At 32.9% G+C, this 24,055-nt stretch overlaps 1 protein-coding gene across 2 annotated transcripts in view; it reads right to left on the bottom strand.

The window, feature by feature from the left end:
- Positions 1-23,214, bottom strand: part of ERGIC2 (ERGIC and golgi 2) — a 37,070-nt gene extending 13,856 nt beyond the window's left edge. Inside the window, exons 1-8 of one of the 2 annotated variants that reach the window (XM_012747986.3) lie at positions 23,112-23,214; positions 13,974-14,116; positions 12,304-12,412; positions 10,444-10,490; positions 9,263-9,333; positions 5,977-6,017; positions 1,604-1,705; positions 525-620 (exon numbers count right to left, since the gene is read on the bottom strand). In XM_012747986.3, coding sequence (XP_012603440.1) covers positions 525-620; positions 1,604-1,705; positions 5,977-6,017; positions 9,263-9,333; positions 10,444-10,490; positions 12,304-12,412; positions 13,974-14,079 — 572 coding nt within the window. In that variant the 5' untranslated portion in view covers positions 14,080-14,116; positions 23,112-23,214. Of the gene's footprint in view, positions 1-524; positions 621-1,603; positions 1,706-5,976; positions 6,018-9,262; positions 9,334-10,443; positions 10,491-12,303; positions 12,413-13,973; positions 14,117-15,447; positions 15,587-23,111 lie in introns of those variants that run through there. The other variant, XM_076007533.1, reaches the window with a different exon arrangement.
- Between the last annotated feature and the right edge of the window lie 841 nt (positions 23,215-24,055).

Genomic DNA, 24,055 nt, shown 5'->3' with positions numbered 1-24,055 from the left:
TTCTGTGCTGGGTGTTGCTCATGAAAGTAAGTAGACTGAAATTTTTTTAACTTTTACCTAATTTAACTTTATTCCAGACACTGCTTATTTCTAACTATTAAAATACTTGTCTAGAATTAGTCAGGGATTACTACATTTTGATGACTACCAAAAAGGTTAAACAAAACAAAGAAAGTTAAAAAAAACCCACAAAAACTTTAAGAGCTTTTTGGCTACTAAAATTTGGCAAGTAGAATGTTTTGACTAATATTTAACTATAGTTCATTTACTTTAGTATATAAAATATGATATGACTGCTTTAATTTTGTTTTCAAGTAGTTTTTAAGTGAATAGTCTTCTCTATCCTGACATTGAAGCTCTGAACATCTCAAGACATTAAATCTCAAGACATTAAAAATACAGATATACAATATTTTAAGCAGTCCTTTAGTAATTAGCTATATATTATTTGGTTAGCAAAGAATTTACTTTTAAACAAGCTTCAACCCTGTCTGAAGTATTTCCAGTAAATGAAAAGAACATACTTGCCCACAGTTATGTGAAAATTCCCTGCTACTTTATTGACATATAAATGACCACGAATTCTACATGCATCTGGAGACTCTAATGGATCATCTTCCCTGTTGAAACAAGATATATTAAGATTATTTAAAGCACATTCAATATAGTTACCACTTTGCAGTGACAAAATTGCATACTATGGGGAAAAAAATCATTAAAGATAAACTTTTAGGTAATGTTTTAAATGTCAAAAATATAATAATTTCCTGAAGTCTATATATTTATAGAAATTATATATCTACAAAATGGGAAAAATTATTTCACATATATTATATTTAAATATATTTTATATAAATATATATAACTTATAAAATTATAGATATAAATTTATAAATATTGTATATATTGTAATATTGTATATATTGTTCAATATTGTAAATATTGTATATAAACATATACAATATCTATAAATATAAATAAAATTTAAATATTTTATATTTAAATATGAAATTCCATGTTTCTTCAAATCTAACCAGAGGACTAAGTCCAATGATGGAAGGAAGATTAAATCAAAAGAATTAGTCCAACAAGACATATTTTCTCCATGTATATCTGACACTGTAGTGGGGAGGGGAGGACAGGAATAAGACCAAGAGAAGGGAAGGGCATATGCCATCTAAGTTCAAACAAGCAAATGACAGTTTGCTCCTAAGCAAATGTAAAAGTTCTATATATTTCTAAATTTAAATTATCATTTTCATGATTATAGCATTTTCAAATATCAGCTTTTCTAATATATAACAGAGAAAAAAAGTGGAGAAAAAAAAAAACACAAAATTCCTAACCAAAGTTTATACATCCTCATAACAGTATATGCAACTAATTTGTTCTTAAAACCCCAATATAATTTTATATGGCAGTATACCATACACATAATAAAGAAAATGAGTTAAATGAATTTAAGAGTAAAAGACATCTTTATAGTACAGAATGATTCTATTTTCTCTAAGAAAAATATGATTCAGAAAACTAAACCAATATTGAAACTATGTCAAGGTATATTCATTAATAAATAGTTGCACATTTAAAATATAGATCTCACCTTGGTGGAAGTGCTGTTGATGAAGTTTTAAAAGCACTTTTAAATATCACATCTTGAAGTGAATGCTCTTCTTGTAGCCTACTCTGAATCAGCTGCAGCATCCTAAATACGACAAACGGTTTAGAACTACAGTAAAGTACACCTAGAAAGCCAACTTATTCAAAAATAACAATGGTTAGCTAACTTTAGCTAAACCATAGCTTATATTATATTATTATAACAGAATTATAGGAAGGTATTCTAAAACAATATACCAAGTTTTTGGCCGGGCACAGTGGCTCATGCCTGTAATTCTAGCACTCTGGGAGGCCCAGGCGGGCTGATTGCTCGAGGTCAGGAGTTCGAAACCAGCCTGAGTAAGAGCGAGACCCCATCTCTACTATAAATAGAAAGAAATTAATTGGCCAACTAATAAATATAGAAAAAAATTAGCCGGGCATGTTGGCACATGCCTGTAGTCCCAGCTACTTGGGAGGCTGAAGCAGCAGGATTGCTTGAGCCCAGGAGATTGAGGTTGCTGTGAGCTAGGCTGACGCCACGGCACTCACTCTAGCCTGGGCAACAAAGCAAGACTCTGTCTCAAAAAATAAAAAACAATATACCAAGTTTTCTTTTGTCATTACCTTGAAAGCAGGAAAAGTGAGGCAGGGTGGCTCAGTGGTCTAATAGCTGAGCTCCATAAGCCTGTCTGATTCCATCAATAATGGATGTGCAGGCAGGGTCACCAAGATAGAGCTTCTGCTCACCTGAGTACCTAAATTCATCTTTCATGTATGCATGACAATTACAAGATTCTTTCTATCAGGCATTAAATTAAGTATTGTAGGTACAAAGAATAAGACAAGGGGCCAAAAAATGGCTGTGATAGACCTGAAGTGGTAGATTACTAGGATATAAACTCTCACACCACAGACATCTAATTCTCATTACAAAACTTTTCAAAACTTTTCCTCTCTCCAATACTGCTACCATTGGGCCATACTGTCTCCTATCATTTTCAGCAATAACTTTGTACCATTAGAGGTAGTATTATTTTACCTCCTTTAATTCTATTTCTGTAGTAAAGTTCAAATTCAGCAACTAAAACAATTATACACAGAGGGGAGGAAGGAATGAACAGGTGGAGCACAGATAATGTTTAAGGCAGTGAAACTATTTTGAATGGTACTATAATGGTGAATATATGTCACTATACATTTGTCGAAACTCATAGAATGTACAACACCAAGAGTGAACCCTAATGTAAATAAACTGTGGACTTTGAGTGATGACAATGTGTCAATGTAGGATTATCGATTATAACAAGTGTACCCAGTCTGGTGCGGGTGTTGATAACAAGTGAGGCTGTGGGGATGGGGGGGCCGGGGTACATGGGAACTCTGTACTTTCTGCTCTATTTTGCTATGAACCTCATGACTCTAAAAAAAAAGTCCATCAAAAATATATACATAGGAACTTAAAGTAACTGTAAATCTGATAATATATCATCCCACTGTAATGATAAAATAAGCATTTTATAGAAGTGTAAGTGAAAGATAAAATACTTAATGTACCATCTATCTAGAACACTGGTAAAACAGGCCTATTTAAAATAAGTCATATTTATATTGTAAATTTAGCTTGGAATAAATCTTAAATAAAGAGCAGAAAGCAAAAAGGCTCTGTCCAGGGTTTGAAATTTACTATTAAAGAGAGATTAATTGGGAACCTACATCTTCTAAGAAAGTAGAAGACCAATGGAGTGAAAATTTAAAACTCTTAACAAATTATAAAGGTAAAGAAACTTTTGGTATGTACATTATTCAGGAAGATATAAGGCCTTGGTTATCTCTAGGACATTCAAGAGCTACTCAAGAATGTTTAGAAGCAGAGCATGATAATCTATGATGATTCAAGAAGCCAGATGTCGTCAGATTTACATATCTGACTTAAGATCATTAGATCCAATGCCAGCAGACACTGAAAGCTTCACATTTTTATGTGTCTTGTATTTCCACAGTTCAACTTTTGATGCAGGGCAGTAGTCAATGAGTTTGATGACACCAAACTATGTATGTGTACATGTGTACGTGTACATGTGTGTGTGTGTGTGTGTGTGTGTGTGTGTGTGTCTGCACACATGAAAGAAATTTCTCCTTGGATGTACCAAGCCTATAAATATCCAAGCCTATATTCCATATATGAAGGTATATAGAAAATGCTACTCTGATGGAAAACCACCATCATTTTAAGAGTAAAAACAATCTCCTCTCCCACTTTTTATTAGTCTTGAACACTAAATAAAATTTCAGATGAAAGGAGAAATCTCACTTTAATATTTCTGGATCAAAGTAAAATATTTCATGTCTGGATGGCTTTCTACTAAAAGAGCTAAAAGCCCAGACACCTAATATTTGGGGCTTTTGTTCACTCACATTTAATTTCTCCTTTCATAATAAAATTCCTCCAAATGGTGACATTGGAAATTAGAAAAAAAAGAACCTTTGAATGTACTTAGGGACTGGAAAAAAAATAGGTAAAGAAAAATTTTTTGTATTAATTTTAAACTAGATAAAGCCTTTCTAAGTGCAAGACATAGTATGGAAACAAAAAACAAAAAACAAAAGCCATATATGGAGGAAGGAAGCATTTATAACAAAGGACTAATTTCTTTAATATACTAATTTCTTTTATAAAGAATATAAATATTTTTTAATAAGGAATTCTTAGGCCAAGCGTGGTGGCTCATGCCTGTAATCCTAGCATTCTGGGAGGCTGAGGAGCGTGGATTGCTCAAGGTCAGGAGTTCGAAACCAGCCTGAACAAGAGTAAGACCCTGTCTCTACTAAAAACAGAAAGAAATTAATTGGCCAACTAAAAATATATAGAAAAAATTAGCCGGGCATGATGGCGCACGCCTGTAGTCCTAGCTACTCAGGAGGCTGAGGCAGGAGGACTGCTTGAGCCCAGGAGTTTGAGGTTGCTGTGAGCTGGGCTGACTCCACGACACTCTACCTGGGCAACAGAGTGAGACTCTGTCTCAAAAAAAAAAAAAAGAATTCTTAAAAGAAAAAAACAACCAAACAAAATAGGCATATAGTATGACCAGTTTCACAAAAAAACTACAAATGAGGGGGGAAAAACCCAATAAAGATATTAAACTATTAATAATTCATAAAGAAATGCTAATAAAACTACTGCCACACCAATTTTTACCCATCAAACTGGAAAAAATTTTTAAAAAGTCAGAGTATACCCATTGCTGGTGAGGTTGTACAGACACAAGCACTGTCGTAAGTTCTGGAGTGTAAGTGAAACAGTAATTTAGGAGGATATATGACACACTCTATCAAAATGTTAAATATCCCCAGAAAGGGAAATTCTATTTCTAGAAAGTTTCCATACATAAATACACACACATATATAATGCACTAATACAAGTATACACAGAATTAGGTTTGAGGATGTTCACCGAGTAATGTTTTGTTCTTTTTTTATTTTCATGCAACACTATTTTGAAGACATGTAATGTTTTTATTATTAGAATTCTGGAAGCAATCTACATGACCATCAATAAGTATCTAATTAAATAGACCACAGTCTATGCATAAAAGGTACTATTATATATACTGAAATGAAAAGATGTTCAAAATATCATGTTAGGTGAAAAAAAGCAAGTTATAGAAAATTATAATTATGTATAATTATATAACTACATATATTATATAAGTATATATTAATATAAAAATAAACACATACAATATAAATATTTTTAAATTTTATAAATTAACATTAATATTTTAATAAATTTTTAAATTTATAAATATAAATATATAAAATTTATATTATATAATTTATAAATTTAAAAATTTATACATATATGTAAAATTTATAAATATCTATAAAATATTAAATTACACAATGATTATACAATCATATATATGAAAATATAAGTATACAGAAAATTTCTAGAGGGCTACGCAAGAAGCTTAACTCTGGTTACTACTGCTAGTCAACAGCATTAGTTTACAGAATGAGGAGGGGGGGCTTATCCTTTTCCTTTATATCCTTTCTATTCAAATTGAATTTTAAATAATGATCTTTTAAATAATGAATTTTTAATCAAAAATGTTTAAAGTTAATAAAATTAGAAATAAAAACGAAAATTCATTTATGATTCAAAGTGTACTAGAGAAAAGATTATGCATAACTTTCCTAAGATCTGATAAGGTTTTTGAAATTGTAAAGATTATACTATACAGTAAATTCTGCTAATAATTCATCCAAAGAAATCTTTATAGAAATGTGTTAATGTACAAATAGTTTATAATAGACAAAACAGACAAAACACAATCTAGATTTCTATGGACCACAATACTTTGTTTACTTATTACCTCTGCCACTCTTTTTGCTGTGGTGAAAGATCAAATATTGCCTGAAATAAAAGAGAATACATAATCACTAACTAACATTATCAAATTTTCTTGGCTTTTTATCATAATTTTTAAAAACTTTCCTTTAGCCAGAAAACAGAAACTTAGTGTCATTAAAAACAAGTATTCATGATTTACATGCATCTCCTGTTGACCAAACTATGTAATTTTAACATGATGTTTTTACTCAAAAATAGCATAATGAAATTTTACTAATTCATAAATATTTTTGTGTAACTATCTATATTTATAGGAGTGGATGCAAGTTGGCAACTATCATATGTACAAAATGGTATTCTTGGACTTAAATTCATTTAAATGATGCTAGCATGAAAAGTATTGGGGGGAAAAAGGACATACAGCTTAAGTATAAAATTCAAGCATCCAAAGCTGATAATCTTACTAGGAAAATACCATAATAAAATCAACAATTTTTGAAATGAATAGCCACCATTTTGTAACAAAAAGTCCATTATTCTAGGCCACAGCTCTACTTCTGTAACTTTGGTAATTTAATTATATCAATCTGGAACCTTCCTATCCTGTAACTGCAAGCCTCGTGTTTGTCTAATCTACACAAACATATGCTCCAAGTTAACTTGCCACCATCTTTCTGATGTTTGCCTTGATTACTAATCCTGATAAACTTATCTATAGCATGCTTCCATACCTTTTTCACATCATGGCACAAAAGGAAAATGCTAACATCTATAAAATGCACCATGGCAAACAAATGAGCCTGCAACAGCTCCCCAACTAACTTCTAAATAAAACTATTGACAGGAGAGACCATATGATTTCTCTTTTGAATTCCTCAACCTGCTTAATATAGTGCTTATTTAGCACATGGTGTAAAGGAACTAATGAGTAGTCTACTTGTGCAAGGCACTATGCTAATTCATTATTTTACTTAACCTTCCTAACAACCTTGTGAGTTTGTTACTACTCTTCCCTTTTTGCACATGAGGAAACAGGAGCTCAAAAGGTTACAAACTTTTTCCAAAATAACAGATAGTAAGGTCAATATATATAAACCTGGCTCTGTCAGATTCTTCACTTTCCCATCTTTTAAAAATTCTTTTCTTTAAATAAAGAAATAGTAACTAATAGTAAATGGCAAAATGGTAACTATCATAGCATACTGCATGATGATGGTTTGGAAGGGGTTTTTTATATTCAATGTATATTAAAATAATAAGAATAAAAAATGTTTTAAAAGTTAAAATTGTATTATAAATTTTATACTGAAAAAGTATTTAAGAAGTATAAATTCTTAAATACTTTTATATAAATTAGAACAAAGGAATGAGTATTTTCCTAAAAACACTGTTAAACATTTTAAATATTACTGGTGAAATTATACAATAAAATATTCTGAAATTCCTAACTTTCTAAGACATGACTTTCATTTACAAGACAGTTATATTTAAATAAAACTTTCCTATCCCACAAACAATTGTAAGAAATAGCAATAATTGTTTACTATGCAAACAATGAATGACCTTGTCACAACTGCTTAATTCTAACATATTCATTAGTGTCTAAAACCTGCAAGGCATTATGCTATACATTTTGGGAACTATAAAGATGAAAGAATAAAGTTAATGATTCCCAGGAGCTTCAAATCCAGGTAGAGAGGTAAGGTACTCAGAAAAAAAAAGGATAAAACAAAATTAGGGACCTAATAAATATGAAAAAAAGAGAGTGAGCATGATAAACAGAATATAAAGAATGCTACGCTATAGAAATAATGTAAGTACAATTTAAAGAATAAGTTCAAGATGATAATACATAAATACTTTAAGCTCCCTCATAACCAAATTTTTGCAGTGTCCAAAGAAACAAAAAAATGAGGATATAATCTTCATTATCATTTTAAGTCATTCTAAATTAACATCCTTATGCTGGAAACAAAAATAAACACAACAAAAATTAAAAAATAAAAATAAACTATAAATGGTAGGAAATGAGGCAATAAAACAGAATTAAGACTGAATACTTATTAAAATAGTATAGAATGTAATGCAAATGTTAAAGTGTCCAATAATAATCATCTAGATTTCAATTTCCAGATTATAGGTTAATATGCTATAATATGGTATCTGAATTTGTAAGGTACCTAATCTCATAAAAAATTACCAGAAAATCAATTTTTTGAGTAGTAAAACAAGGGTTAAGAAGTAAGGTCAGAGTGGCAATAACAATGTTACCTTTTCTACAGAAATTTCTACTTATAAAGTATGTACCTAAAGGCACACACATATTTTGTTGCTGTAAACTGAAAATAATTCAGTAATCAAATCTGGCCAAGGGCTTCCTTATTTTCCCCTTCAACTCCATACATTCAGTTACTTCTACTCCTCCCTCCACCACTTTTAGACTTCATTTTGCAATTTTGCTTACATAAGAGTTCACAACCACCAATGAGGAACAAAAGAACTCAAGAATACATGTGTAAACATAAATATCACGATGCCACCAGAGCAGTCCTCAATTTAAAAGTAGTGGGGGGGTTCCATGCTTCTCAAAAGCTTCTTCAGGGCTAGTTCTGATCATGACTTGTTATCTCCATTCTGGCCCCTATAACGTGATAGTGTTTTCTGATAAATCTATTATATTATACACAACTGGCATGTTGAAGATAATAAGAGACTGTCAGCATTTCTCAATCTTTGGGAAATATAGGTATAAAAACATTTCCTCTTAGAAAGATACTGCTTCATTCTTGATTATAAGACAAATATAGCTCAAATATTTTTCAAGACTTAAATCTGGTAATAGAATACAAATAGGATATCACAGTTTCTAAATCATTAAAAGAAAAAATTTCACTATTTTAATAACTACGAGAAAAGGAAACTATTAGGAAACATTGACAAAAAATATAGAATAAGGTTATAAAACAGACTTTAGAGTCATCAAAAATGTTAACAATATGGGGGGAGGGGGGGAAATGGGCATTTATTGAAACCTTAAAATCTGTACCCCCATAATATGCCAAAATAAAAAAAATAATTAAAAAAAAAATGTTAACAATAGTTACCTCAAGATTTTGGTATCAGACGTAACTTTTTTCCCTCCTAAATTTTTTTTTTTTTTTTTTACAAAAAATACACATTATTTTTGAAGTACAAAAAAACATTATATAAAAACTCACTCAGACAAAACTAAAAGCAATCATCAAAATTGTCTTCAAGGGTATAACTCCTCAAAGTATGTATTTCAAAAACCATGTGATCAAACTTACTGGTTCATAAACTAGACCATCTGCAGATGCAACCATTGTTTCTGCTAAATCCAATACATCTGCTCCAACATCTGCATACAAAAAAAAAATTAGAAGTTTTATATTCTGTGACCAGAGCCAAACTATATCTGATATAAACAAATTAAGATTAACAGAAAACTCACAAAGTATAGAGAATCACTTGACAATCCAGAATCTCATGACAAAAAGCAAAAGCTTTACTGAATTAAAGAGTTTTACAAAATTGGTGAGAACTTAATCACAAATACTAAATGGCTGCTGCATAAAATATTAATTATAAGAATTATTTTTAGATAATAAAAGAAATCTTAAGGCAAAGCTATTGATGCCTTTTAAAAAGTCAACAAATAGGAAATTTTATTTTGGAAAAGCTAAAATTTTAATGGTATTCAAACATCCAAATTTAGCAAAATATGATATATTTAGTATTAACACTAACTCAAAGTTAGATATAAAGTATTTATCTATTAAAGCCACTAACATAAGAAAAAATAAATGGAAAAAAAAAGATCCAAGGGTGTTCTGAGATGCAATCTCACAGAAACTAATCTTAAGTGGGTAAAATTATTTCAAACTTCAAAAAATTTTATCTGAACTAATGAGTTCTTCATATGTAATTTCTAAGCAGTAACTTAAAAGATATTTTTCATGCAAAAGCATTCTTATTTTTGAGACTACTGATTCAAACATTATCTATCCAGCATATTAACATCTTTCCACTTCTACCAGTAAAACCACTGAAGCCAGTGAAGAAAATAACTAGATCTGTATCTTAAAATGTAAAAATAAAAGTAAAGGGTAGTAAACTGAAACAGAGAAACATGGTATGTTTGTGGAATATAGGTGTAAAAACTGGTACTCCAAACAAGAAAAAAATAAAGGATATATGTAAACTCCATCTCTGATTCACAAAAATTTCCTCTGATTTTCCTTTAATTATACTAATATGAAAGTTAAATCTCTTTTCTTTATGGAAAAGAAACAAAGAATATCAGCTGAGGAGTAAAACAATTTGCTTTATTAAACAATACCACAGTAAAATTTTAAAATATTACAAAGAAAAAATAAAGTTAAAATACAACCAGTGGTTTTTACTTTTTGTTGACAATTGTTTGAACCATACACCATATACAGATTCATCAAGTTGAAGGTGTACTTACAATGACACTTCATGGCAACAGTAATATCTATATTGATTCTCAATTTGCTAAAAGACAAAGCATTAAACATTAGTACTTATCAATTAATCAGCAAAGCATGAGAAATATAAATCAACTGATCTATGAAAAACTTGAATTTTAAACAATAAAATGATGTTGATTTAAACTTGGATTGCACTTCTTACAGCCAAAACAAAGGCAATTTAGAGGTAAAAGTTCTATTTTGCCATTATTCCAAAAGCTTTTCTGATTTCACAGGTTTTAAACATAGTATACTAATTTAATAATGGCAACTCTATAATCAATAACTCCAAACAACTCAGAAAAAACTCTTAACCTCTATTTACATAAGTTTTTGATAGACTATCCCTTTAAGAATGTGAAACTTTCAAAGTCAATAATTAACAACTTTGAGTCTTTCTTTCCCATTGATCAAATACCATACAGCATGCTATATGCCCTACAAATATTATCTTCTTTAGTCTATATCATGGAGCTATAAGTGGATGTCTTTAAAGTTTCTCAAGTAAACCACTGGTGTTCAGGGCAGTATAAATGCCTGGCTTTAAGATCACACAATCATTAAAGTAGAGTATTGGTAACTGGTCTGTGGTAACTGAGGATAAATGCAACTAAGCTACCAGAAAATAATCATCTCATGGTTAAAGTTTTGGATAGCCTTTTTAAAAGGCTCAACCAATGCTTCATCTTCAATTGCTTAGCTCAAATCAAATTAATTTCAAATACTAGAATTAATTAAGCATTGTGAGTAACAGAATGGGTACAATCAAATTCGGTCCTGAGCTTCCTATCAAAACTTTTTCACACTAATAATTGTCATCTGATTTAGTAGGAATTACAGATTTTTGAAGTTTCATAATGTCTTAAAGTTGTGTGGAGTTCGAATTGTGCTCCAAATAACCCAGGGGTTTAGGCTCAGGAGAGGCTGTAAGAATCAGAGGCAGCGGCCAAGTAAACAGATTTCTGGGCATCCCCACAATGCTTATATGGTAATAAAAACTAGTGAAAAAAAGAACAAATTTCTTGAAAATAGGGTATCTAGAAAAATATATAATAGATGAAGAAATTGAGGCCCTTTTAAAAGTCAGTTGTGTGACTTACCCAAGATTACACAGCAAGTTATAAACAGTGACTAATTTAATTTTCATAAACCCCATGAGGAACATACTGTAATTAATTATCCCCATTTACAGAAAAGGAAACTCAAACATACATAGATATAAATTTAGTAACTTCCCTGAAGTCATGTAGCTAGTAAATGCCAGATCCAGGATTGGAATCCAGAACTAAATGTCTCCCCCTATCTAGTGCAATCTTAACATTATAAACCTGTTATCTTCAATCCATTAAAAAACCCAAATAATACAATAAATGCAAAATATATTTTGTCTCCCAATTATGATACTATATTTTAGAAAGTTTAAAAGTAATGATATTTACATAAAAGTTTAGATTGGATATAATTTATAGAAATCAAGTCATAAATACATGTAATGCATCAATAGACAATTTATTTTCAGCTCAGATTAATATTTCAATTTCAAATATTAAATAATTTCTACTATCTCAACATCTAAGGAAAAACATGTTCTCTTAATCTTTTTGAACAAATGCATATTAAATCAAAAAATATGTTTTAGATTTCAACCAGTATTTGAATGATTCTAAAATGTTTCACTTAATGCACACAATGCGTGACAATTTTTCAGGACTCTTTCTTCAGAACTAAAATAAGCCAAATACAAAAGGTTACACTTAAAAAAAAGAAAAAGAAAAAAGTATGCTATTTTAAAAGCAATTTGAATCCAAAGGTATTTCAATAAGAAAAAAAACAGTTACCTAGAAAAATCCTTATCTACTTCATATTCATACTTCATCCATGTATCTTGATATACTGAGAATTCCATAATGGTTAATAAAGCCATAGTGGTAAACGCTATTAGAGACACTGAAAAATCCAACAAAAAAGAAAAACAGAATTAAAACATTCAAAAAAAGTAAACAGAAATCCATTTTAAATGAGGTTAAATTTGTAAAAAACAAAAAATTCTCTAACTTGATTGCCACTTGAATATATACTATAAACGATTTTTCTTCAAAATCTTTATTACAGATTTTTGTCTAAAACAGCTCAAATATGAAGGTTTTATGAACACAAATATGAACATAAACATTTGCACTACTTAGAAAGTATTTTATTTCTTCAATTTTAAAGCTATCTCTCACTGAATAGATATGCCAAAATTTTACAAGGTACAAAACTTTTATTTCCATATATGTTTAATAGCAGTGTCAGATATGATAAATGATGAAAGTAAGCATGTTGTACAGCACACATTTAAAAATATTCCCCACATTATTAAAAATGCACTCATGCCTATAGCTCACTTTAAAACAAAAAACTAGCCTAATTTCTTAGAGATATCACAATAATCTGAGTGCCAGAAACTCAAATATCTCCAAGTCCCTAATAAAAATCTCTTCTACTTTACAACCTCCTAAATATATCCCCTCATTTACAAAATCAAGTAAAAGATTCAACAAAAAGAAAGGAACTATTATATACTACAGCAAAACACACTTAAAATGAATTGTGCAAAAATGTACTATTTTCATTAACAAAACTTAATCACAAGCGATTAGAAAGTGATTAGAAATAGTAAGCAAATTACACACTTTACCAAATTAAAAAAATGTCAATCTCATGTGAACCATGGTATTAGCTGTTTGTGGGGAAAAATTATAGTAAATATTGTCATAGTCATACCTTTTTCATATGTATTTCATTACATATTTATTCATGTATGTACATATACATACATGATTTATTATTAACAAATACTTCTATTTGTACCAGGCACCGCTCTAAGCATTTTATAAATATTAATTTATTTGATACAGTAACCCTGGGAGGTAAATATTAATATTATCCCTATTTCACGGAAGAAGAAACAAAGGCACAGACTTGAGTAACTGTCTCAAGGTCACCTAGTTAGGAAGGAGCAGAAGTGAGATTTGAAGCCAGTCTGGTTCCAAAGTCTAAGTTCTTAACTAATCATTACCCCCATGCTGCCTCACAACAGTAATGTAACATTTGAGAATTTTTTTTACAATGTCTGCACTGATTTACTCTTAACCAAAATGATGAGACAGTTTCAACATCATTAAATAACTTCTTCCAACTTCAATTTCATTTATATATAAAAATCTCGTTAATGTAAATTATACATAACTGAAGAATACACCAAAGCAGTAAAACTGGATTAATTTGCTCATTAATGCTTTTAAGAAACACTGCTGAATGCAGGTGGCACTGGGTTAGATGCTACAGAGAATATTAACAAGAATAAAACTAGGGCAAACAGTGTGACATGAGGACAGATTAGTTACAAAGTTATGGCACAATTCATCGATGAGTTCTTCCTCAGGGCTACATTTATCTACATTGCTGACTGGATCACTCAGAAGTTGCACTTAGTAAAGGACTCTTAATTTGAACTCGTACTTACCTGTTCCCCCACTGGCTGAAGTCTCCACATAGCTGTCAGGAACCTTAGGAAAAGCATCCAACTCTTTCACCAAACTTAAGGTTTTTTTCCGATTCAGTCGCCTCATCTTCAGGTAAACCTTCCTCTTCCTTCATATAGTCATGCTAAGGAGTAAAAAAAAAAATAAGGAATAAATGAACCCTCTAAAGAGATAAAAGATTTAGGATAAATTGACAAATGTCCTTAGAACAACTTAGCATTCTCATCTCTCCTTGAGAAAAAACAAAAAAACAGTACTTATCAACATTTCTTTTTCCATTCATCACACATACCCTGAAAAAAACTACTAATGAATGGCAATTTACACACACACACATTAAATAGCACAAAAAAAGTGAAAAGGAAATCAACCCCATTCATAATACTTAAATATGTAAATTAAAATAATTTTTCTGTTAAATTGAAAAATATATGAAAATAATACATTCCCAGAAATGGATAGCAATGAAGTAAAATAGAATGCTCATACATTACTAACAAGAATACAGGCCAGGCATTGTGGCTCACGCCCACAATCCTAACACTCTGGAAGGCTGAGGCAGGTGGATTGTTTGAGCTCAGGAGTTCGAGACCAGCCTGAGTAAGAGTGAGACCCCGTCTCTACTAACAAAATAGAAAAAAAAAAAAAAAAAAAAAGACAGACATTAGCTGGACAATTAAAAATATACATCAAAATAATTAGCCAGGTATGGTGGTGCATGCCTGTAGTTCCAGCTACTCAGGAGGCTGAGGCAGGAGGATCACTTGAGCCCAGGAGTTTAAGGTTGCTCTAAGCTAGGCTGACGCCACGGCACTTTAGCCCAGGCAACAGAGTGAGACTCTGTCTCAAAAAATAAATAAATAAATATAAATATTCACCACTCCCTTTGTAATTAAGTAAAAATCTCTTTAAGAATGTATCCTAAGGCAATAATCTTGTTTACGAGCAAAAATTTGATTATGAGGATATTTCTCTCATAGTGTTATTTTTAAATACTGAAGACAAAAATAAACTCATGGTGTCCAATGTATAAATTATGGTAAATAACCATATCTTAATCGATGTAATCAATGAAAATCTTATAAAATTATTTAATGACATAAGGAAATACTCATGATACAATAACACAATGACAAGAAGGCCATATGGGTCCTACTTTGGGGGAAGACGGGAAAAGATATACAAGAAACTATTCAGAAAAATGTGAATAGATGGGAGAATTTTAATTGTCTTCTTCACATATTTTCAGACTTTCTAAATTATCTACTGTTATAATTTAGAAATTTAAAAATATAGGTCAGTGTCTCATGCCTATAATCCCAGCACTTTGCGAGGCCAAGGTAGGAGGATCGCTTGAGGACAGGAGTTCCAGACTAGCCTTGGCAACATAGTGAGACCCTGTCTCTACAAAAAAAAAAGTAAAACTTAAAAATAGTTAGGTGTGGTGGTGCATACCTGTAGCCCTAGGTACTGGGGAGGCTGGGGCAGTAGGATCACCTGAGCCCAGGAGTTCAAGCTTACAGTGCACTATGATCACACCACTGCACTCCAGCCTGGGTGACAGATTAAGACCCTGTCTCAAAAAAAAAAAATTAATTCTTGCTATTCCCTTTTTGATCAGTAAGCCAACTACATCTAAAATGTTATAAAGCCAAACAAATGATAACTAAATTGCCAGATATTTATATAATTTATAAGACTGATTTATAAATACTACAAATGATATTATAAAGAATTCCCAGAAATCAAAGTTTGTAGCAAAGTAAGTCAGATGGTTACAGAAGTCACTATAAGAAAAAAGTCTCTGGAAGAAACAGATTTTAGGTCTGAAATATAATGGGTAGGATTAATGTAGAAAGAATGGGCCATAGAAAAGACATTAATGGAGAAAGAGGAGCATCAGAAAAGCAAAAACTGGCAGTAATCATGAACACTGTCTAAAAGAGAGAGGTCTTGGCCAGGACACTAGTGATCAGTTCGTGCAGGAGCTACTGCCTGAAAGTGAAGTTGAAAGCATTCATACATTGATTCCACTTGCCATTAAAAACCCAACTAACTACCCTCGCTAATTCTATGCTCACAAAGCAGCCTTCAATTTATGATTTTTGCTTCTCATGTACATGGTTTTCCTAAAAAAAAAAAAAAAAAAAAAAATAGATGATATAGACAAAACTGATACAAATGTCAGTTATAAAACTGGTGTTCCATTAATAATTTGTAAATTAAGCTGAGTGTTTGTTAGGCATAAGCCATGTCCCCCTAAGCCTGTTCAGCTCTGACAAAGTAATCAAACTTATTTGTGTACCTTTATAGGGGTAACTGCACCAATTTTGACCCTTGTTCAACTTCCAATTTCTACACATTCTCACCAGTTGGAGTTAAATAATAAATATGTTCATGTGTCTTATCTTTAAAACAAAACTCTACTTTAAACTCAAGTCTAACTATAGATCGCTGACAGCACACCTGTAGCCAATTTAAAAGAATGAGTTGTCCCCATTCATCCACTGCAATCCTTGCCCCACTCTCACCTTTTAACTAAATTTGCTCTGAGCAAGTAATTAACAACTTCCTTAGTACTAAATCCAATGGCTATTCCTTATCTAATTTCACCTCTGAGAAAATATATTGTCCATCACTTCTTTTTCTTCTTGAAACAAGTCTCTTGCCTTGGCTTAACTGATACCACACTTCTGATCCTCATTCTACCTGTAAGAGCTTCTTTAGCTTACTTTGAAGATTCAGCTTCCTCTCAGATTCTGCACTAGGCCCCTCTCAGCCTCCACACTTTCCCCAAGTGATCACCCATTCCTTCCATTTCCATTTCCATGTTGATTTCTCCCAAATCTTTATTCCCACCCCAAATCTCTCTGCAGACATGTCTATCTTTTACTTTAATATTACATTTTCATTTGGACATTCCAAAGTTAATTCAGACTTAATATGTCCAAAAATGAATACTTCACCCTATCAAAACTGTTCTTTCTGCATTCTCTTAATGAGAATGCCATGCATCCAACTGCACAAGCCAGAAACATGAGTTATATCCTTAGACTTCAGTTCTTCCCAAATTTCTCTCACATCTGTCTGTCCTCTCTTCTTCAGGCCTTTATGCAGTTCCTTATAGGGATCCTAGTACCAAGTGTCACAATCTATCACTGTGCATTGTTTCTACAACCTCTAAGCCTGCTCTACCTTTCGATTCACTCTCCATACTAAAATAAATTATCTTTTTGATACATAAATCCGATCATATAAATTGCTCGTAAAATCTTTGAATAACTTTCCATTGCATTTAGAGTTTAGACTCTATCCTAACATGGTTTACAAAGCCCTTAAAAAACCAGGTCCTGCTTACCTCTCTTCATTCACACCGAAGCCCTCACACATCTAAGTTCCAGCCACACTGAATCACTTTCAACTTCTTAAATATGCTATTTTCTCTGCCAGAAATGTTTTTCCCCTCCCCCACCTTTACATTTGACTAACTCCTAATCTACTCATCTTTCCCTTGAGAGGAAAAAGACCTTCCATGACCCTCAAAGTCTATATGCTTCTAGAATACTGCACCTTTATCACACTACTTTTAATTGCTTGTTTCATTTTCTGTTTTCTCCATTGGACTTGTTAGGGCAGGAACCAAGTCTAACTATCTTTCTATCTCCGATGCCTGGCACAGCAGGGAAGGAAGGAAATTTCCCTGGAAACACCCAAAGGAGCACAGCTCTCAAATCACAATAGTGCATCAAACTTAGGAAAGTAAATGTATAAAATATAAAATCCACAAGGAGGAAGATTTTTCCATTTTGTTCACCATAATATCCCTAGTGCCTCGGTGGTGGCTGTCATAAAGTCAGTATAGCATTGTTGAGCGAATGAATAAAACAGTGAATTCTACTTCTAAAATTTTCTATAATGTTGTATTTTATAATAAGCTTTCCAAACGCTTTAAGTCATATTTATAATACAAAGATATGACAGCTAGTTTTACAAACTCCCTAATAATATGCCCAACTTATTTAGCGCTCCTCCCTTTGAAAGTGTAGCTAATATGTCCCACTTAGCTACCTCCCATTCTCTAGCTTCCTCCATATGGATTTTCCATGATTAAACTTATAGAATGGAGCACTTGCCACTCTGCTACTCCAAGAAATTCATTCCATCTCTAATACTTGCCACTCTACTCTATAAAACCACTGTTCTGACAAACAAGTTATCCAAAAACTTCTAGTTTTTCTAAAAGCAATCTTTCTACCTGTTCTCTTTATGAAACCTGACTTTTTCTTAGTGGTAATTTCTTCACAATCTTTTGTTCATTTCTGAGACTGACAGGGTAAAGAAGTATCAGGTTTTATATTTCTAAACCATCTCTTCCCTTTTCAAGTCTATTTTACCCTAATAATAATACCAGTTGGCACATATATCACATAAGTAGAAATTATAATTATCATGTTCTGTGCTAGGTATTATTTGAAGCAATTTATATATTTTCATTTAATCCTATAAAATGACTCTATGAAGCAGATACTATTTTCTTTCTTATTTACAGATGAGAAAATGAAGCAGGAATGGTCAAATAATTTTCCCAAGGCCACACAGTAGTGGTAGAACTTGGATTTTGATCCCAAGCAGCTTGGCTCCAGAGTCTATGCTCCAAACCACAGTACACACTGACTTTCACTTCAGTACTTGCTGCCATATTCCATAAACATCTGGAGAAATTTATAATTTCCTTAATGACTTCAGCACCTGGATCATTCAATATGCGTCTCTTCTTCCCCATTCCACCATCATCCTTTGGAACTCATAATCCTAGGGCATTCATTCTATGGCATTCATTCACAATAAAACCTTTTTATCCTGTAAGCTTAACAGTTCTTCTCTTCTGGTGACCTCCATTTTATTTCTGTGCAAAGCCACCCACAGCAAGGCCATGATTGGGCTCCTCTCAACTCTTTAAACTATTCCACCTCTAAAATCCAAAACACATTTCCCTCTCTGGAGTGGAATTAACTATCCCTCAAGCTTTTTCCTGACTAGGACAAGTCCGCTCTTCATCTTCACTGGTATTCTCAAAGCAGTTACCCAATTCCATTGCTCCCATTCCCACTCTATTTGTCTCTCCATCCAACTTTATCAGTCATTTTCAAAAATGTGTTTAGAAATAGCCTATATCAATGTTTCTAAAAGTTATTGCCATTCTGTGACAAAATTTTCTAATGTCTACCTAAAATGAAAAAAGTCATGAACAATACACAAAACATTTTTAGAAGCTAAATTTATTCCCAAAAAATGTCATTTATTCCAAGATTACTTCCTTCCTTTTTATGTATCAAAATATCCTTTCCTTTATGAAATGATAAAAGCAGGTAACAAAGATTTATTGTTTGTGTTTTGGGATATCTTTATTTAGTAAATTAAAAATCATAATTCTGTGTCAGTCCTCAAACCCAGTTGTTTTCCTTTTTTCCTATATATTTTTTGTATTGGTCCACAAAAATCCAAAAATTTAGGAGCCACTGCACTAGACTCGTTTGCCTACTGGTTGGTGCTGCTATTCATATCTTGACAATCTCCAGTTTTCTTTGATGTGTTTCCTAAACTGTATTGAATATTAAAAAAACAAAACAAAAACAAATTCCAAAAAGTCACTGATAATAGCTGAGACTAAGACAATACGGTCTTCCCTCAGTATCCAATGGGTATTGGTTCCAGGACCTCCCTCAAATACCAAAATCCTTGGATGCTCAAGTCGTGAATATAAAATTTTGTTATGTCTGCATATAATCTATACGCATTCTCCTGTATACTGACATCTCTAGATTACTTATAATACCCAATACAATGTAAGTGCTATGTAAATAGTTGTTATACTGTATTGTTTAGTGAATAAAGGAAAAAAAGTCTGTAAATGTTCAGTATAGATGCAATTTCTTTTCCTAATATTTTTGATGTATGGTTGGTTGAATCCATGGATACAGAACCCACAGATCAGAGGGCCAATTATATTCTGAAAAACTGCATAAGAAATAAGAAACCATTTTCATGCTATAATACCGGCATTATCAACATTCATGATATAACATAAACAGACATTATCAAGACTTAATGTAAGTAATGTAATACAGCCTATATTTCATAATTGTATTCATTTGACTATAATGAGACTATCAGATCCTTTGCCAAAATTAAAATATAGAATTCATGAAACTTTTTACAGTCTGCTCAATTAAATTTAATTACTTCTCTAAACAAAAATGGACACACAATTTATCTCCTGCAACCCAAGTTTTCAGTTAACTTCTATTTTTAATATACATTTGACAATAGGAGAAATATTTAATTGATACACATGGCCATGTTGTGGGTTGAACTGTGTCCTCAAAAAGATATGTTGAAGTCCTAACTCCTGGTATCTATAGATGGGCCTTATGTGGAAATATTTAGGTCTTTGCAGACATAATTAGTTAAGATCATTCCAGCTTAGGGCGACCCAAAATCTAATGACTGGTGTCCTTAAAAGAAGGCGGGCCATGTGAAGACATACAGACACACAGTGGAGAATGCCATGTGAAGACAGAGGCAGAGATTAGAGCGATGTGTCTATAAACCAAGGAGCACCAAGGACTTCCCAAAAGCTAGGAAAAGGCAAGGAAGGATTTTTTCTGAGAGTCTTCAGAGGGAGAATGGCCCTACCAACAACACCTTAACTTCAGACTTCCAGCCACCAGAATTGTAAGAGAATAAACTGCTTTTGTTTTAAGCCTCCCAGTTTATAGTAATTTGTTACAGCAGCCCCAGCATACTAATATAGGCCATTAACAAGAAAGAGATTAAAACAAGTATTATTTAGGCCATTGTTGAACTTCAGAAATAAAAGGTAAACCCACAATTTATCTGTAATTTTAAATTACTTGACTATATTGCATTAGATAGAATACTTTCAAATAAAAAACAGAAGATAGCTTAGTCTTATTTGACAAAGAGTGAATATCCAAACAAACGTACTTATTCATTTTACTTTAAAATGTGGACCTTTTACAAGAGTTAAATGTTATGGTTTAAAAGTGGTTTACCCCTACATAATTCAAACGAATCTAATAGCCTTCTAATTGACAAAAAGGTTTACTTGGAAGTCAAGACAGACAGTATCAATGTGAGTACATGATCAGAAAAACCTGATTATCTAGGCATATATTAGTTGTGTCACAAATTTGGAAAGATCATCAACATTGCAGAATCCTCTCTATAATTTTGTTTTAAAAGGGGTGAAGATATAATGGCTACCTCACAGTTTTTAATCAAGATAAAAATGAGCCATTTAATAAAATACCTGTTTCTAATTCTCTGCAGAAATGCAAAGATCTGTAGAATATTTGAGATTTAGGTGTTAAAAGTCTTTGAGGAAAGTGGGACAGTATCTGAGGTTAGTTGATAATCTCACAGATGACATAAACTGATAGAATAAAAGTTAAGAGATAAAGACTCTAGAGTAATAAAAACAGAATAATGTGGAGGTGCCTAGTAGCAATGTAAAGCAATGTAAAGCTTTAAAGTAAAAAATAATAACAAGACCTAACAGGCATTGAGTGCTTACTGTGTGCCAGGCATTATTCTAAATGCTTTTGCATGTTTTAACACATTTAGTTCTCACAATCTCCCTACAAATTAGGTATTATGTTCTTTCTAAAGATAAGGAAACTAAGGCACAGAGAGGTTTAATAATTTGCCCACTATGACATTAAAAGGCAGGATAATAATAAATATTGGAAAATCGGTAACACGATTTGTGACAGGCATCGATTACCTAAAAATAACTTCTATTAAAAATAAATTTCATCATTTCTTCCATTTAAATGACCAACCCCAAAGAAAAGAAATCTATGGGGTTTTATTTCCTAATTCTTTGTTGTTGTTCCAGACTAGGCCTGATTTCCTTTGAGAGATTTTCAAACTTGATATATTTTTATGATTTGTACCACAAAGCCATTACAATACTTGGTTGTGTACTAGTATTTACTATCAAAAAGAAAAAAACCCTCCTACACCAAAAAAAAAAAACGAAAAAACCAAAAACCCAAAAACATGGAATTTCTCTTTCCCGTGTTTTTCCCTCTAGAACTGTATAACTGTATAACTACATCAACTTGCAGGTATCAGAAGACAAATTAGCTAAATAACCATCAGTCTTCCTTCAGTGAACAAGTCCTGGTTAATTTCTATATAATGGCTGTATACTAGAGTTCAATGTACCAGGCTACGCAATTAATTGAAATACTGAACTACAACTTCAAACAAATGAATAAATCCTGGTTTTTAGCTGTAATTTTAATTGCTTCTGAAAGCCAGTCCTGCAACATTTTAACAGATAATTATGTCACTTTAACAGATAATTAAGTCTCGAGAGCTCTGAATCCTAAATATAAAAGTTATTTAAACGTGTTTTCTCAAATAATGATCTATCAACTGTATATACTACTGATACCCAAGGCTATTCTCTACTGCGTGTTGACGTTCCCTTTGGAGGGTTCCTTGCGTTGAGAAAAGTAGTGACACTGGGACCTGTCTCTTCTAGCATTTCGCCCTGCCGTGCCCTGCCCCTTTTTCTTTTTCCGGAGGAACATGCAAAACTCTCTTTAGAGGCGAGGCCAAGACCTCGTTCTTTCTTTAAAAAGAGAGAGCAATGTGCCGCCAAGAACGTGGTATTTGTCTGAAATGGGGGTAGGGAGCCTGAAACCCAGGAGGACCGGCTGGTCTTCAAAGCGAGGGACCCTACTTGCCTGCGGACCGGAGAAGCCACCGCGGCACGGTGAGAAGCAATGGGACCGAATCAGGAGCTATCGAGGAAGCACCTAAACTCTTCCGAGTTGCAAGATAGCACACAGGCATCCGGACCAGGCAGAGAGCAGCTCCGTGTAGCATCGCTCGCTGCCCAGGGTCCTGCCCGTAACGCCCCCAGGGAAGGAGGAGCGGCTTCGAGGTCCGGCCCGCTCTCCCAAAGCGATGAAAACAGGGAGCCAAGCCAATGCCAGGCTCTCAGTCCCCTCAACCGCATTCACGCCCTGAGCAGCCCTGGAACAACCCAGGGAACACCACCCAGCGGGGTTTCAGTATTTTACCTTGTGTTACGGTACCAGCCGACCGCCATGTTTCACAGAAGCCCGGGTCGCCCGAGCGCCCGTGTACCGGAAATATCGCGAGAACAAAAGCGATTATTCCCCTCTTGAAAACGTCAGAAGGGAGACATTGTAGAGCTCTCGCGATATTTCTTTTGCTTACGACGAGTTTAGTGATTCGAGAGGCGTGGTCAACAGGAAAGCGGGTACCTAAACCGAAAGAAGGTTGCAACTTATTTTAGGTGAAATGGTGTGGCCAGGCCGGAATCTGTTTCTCCAGGAAGAGAGAGGTTGCCTTCCGATTGACGGAGACCACAAAACGAATCTCAAGTCCTTAACGCCATATTTCATTACTAAGGAGAGCCTTGGGCGCAGAAATTATCACTAGCAACCCTAATGCATCTCTCTCCTTCAATTTTTGCACCGTTTTGTGCCCTTTCAGTCTTTGGGTCCTTATTTTCCTCCGTTAAGAATATTTACATTTCCTTTTTCTTCCTTATTCAGACATAACGCTTATTGCTCAATATTTTTATTATCTTCCAGGTTTTAAAATCCGGTAAGAAAGCACATCTGTCTTCTAACCTCCCTTCACGAACACCTGCTCTGCCTTCAAATATTTGTTGAGAAAGAAAATACTTCATTTGTCTTTTCCCATCACTTCATAGTATATAGGATGTAATAAGAGAGGGGACTTTGGAAGGAAAGGTTAAATACGAACTGCTGCAGAGTGAGCCCATTCCAGCTCCCTTTTCACTCATGTGTTCCCAGATTTTATAATCGAACGTTGAGATTTAAATTTTCTTATTTACTGACCAAAAAAATCTAACAAAGGCATAATTATCACTAATGCTTATACAGTAAGCACTCTTTTAAATGCTTTATCAGCTTTCTCCGTCCTCGGCAACATTCTTATAAGGGAATACCATTATTTACCTGTTTAATTAATA

Source organism: Microcebus murinus, chromosome 10 (genome assembly GCF_040939455.1).
Source record: "Microcebus murinus isolate Inina chromosome 10, M.murinus_Inina_mat1.0, whole genome shotgun sequence".
In the NCBI taxonomy this organism is placed as follows: domain Eukaryota; kingdom Metazoa; phylum Chordata; class Mammalia; order Primates; family Cheirogaleidae; genus Microcebus; species Microcebus murinus.
Note: the sequence above shows the minus strand (reverse complement) of the source record. Positions and strands in the feature narration are given on the sequence as shown.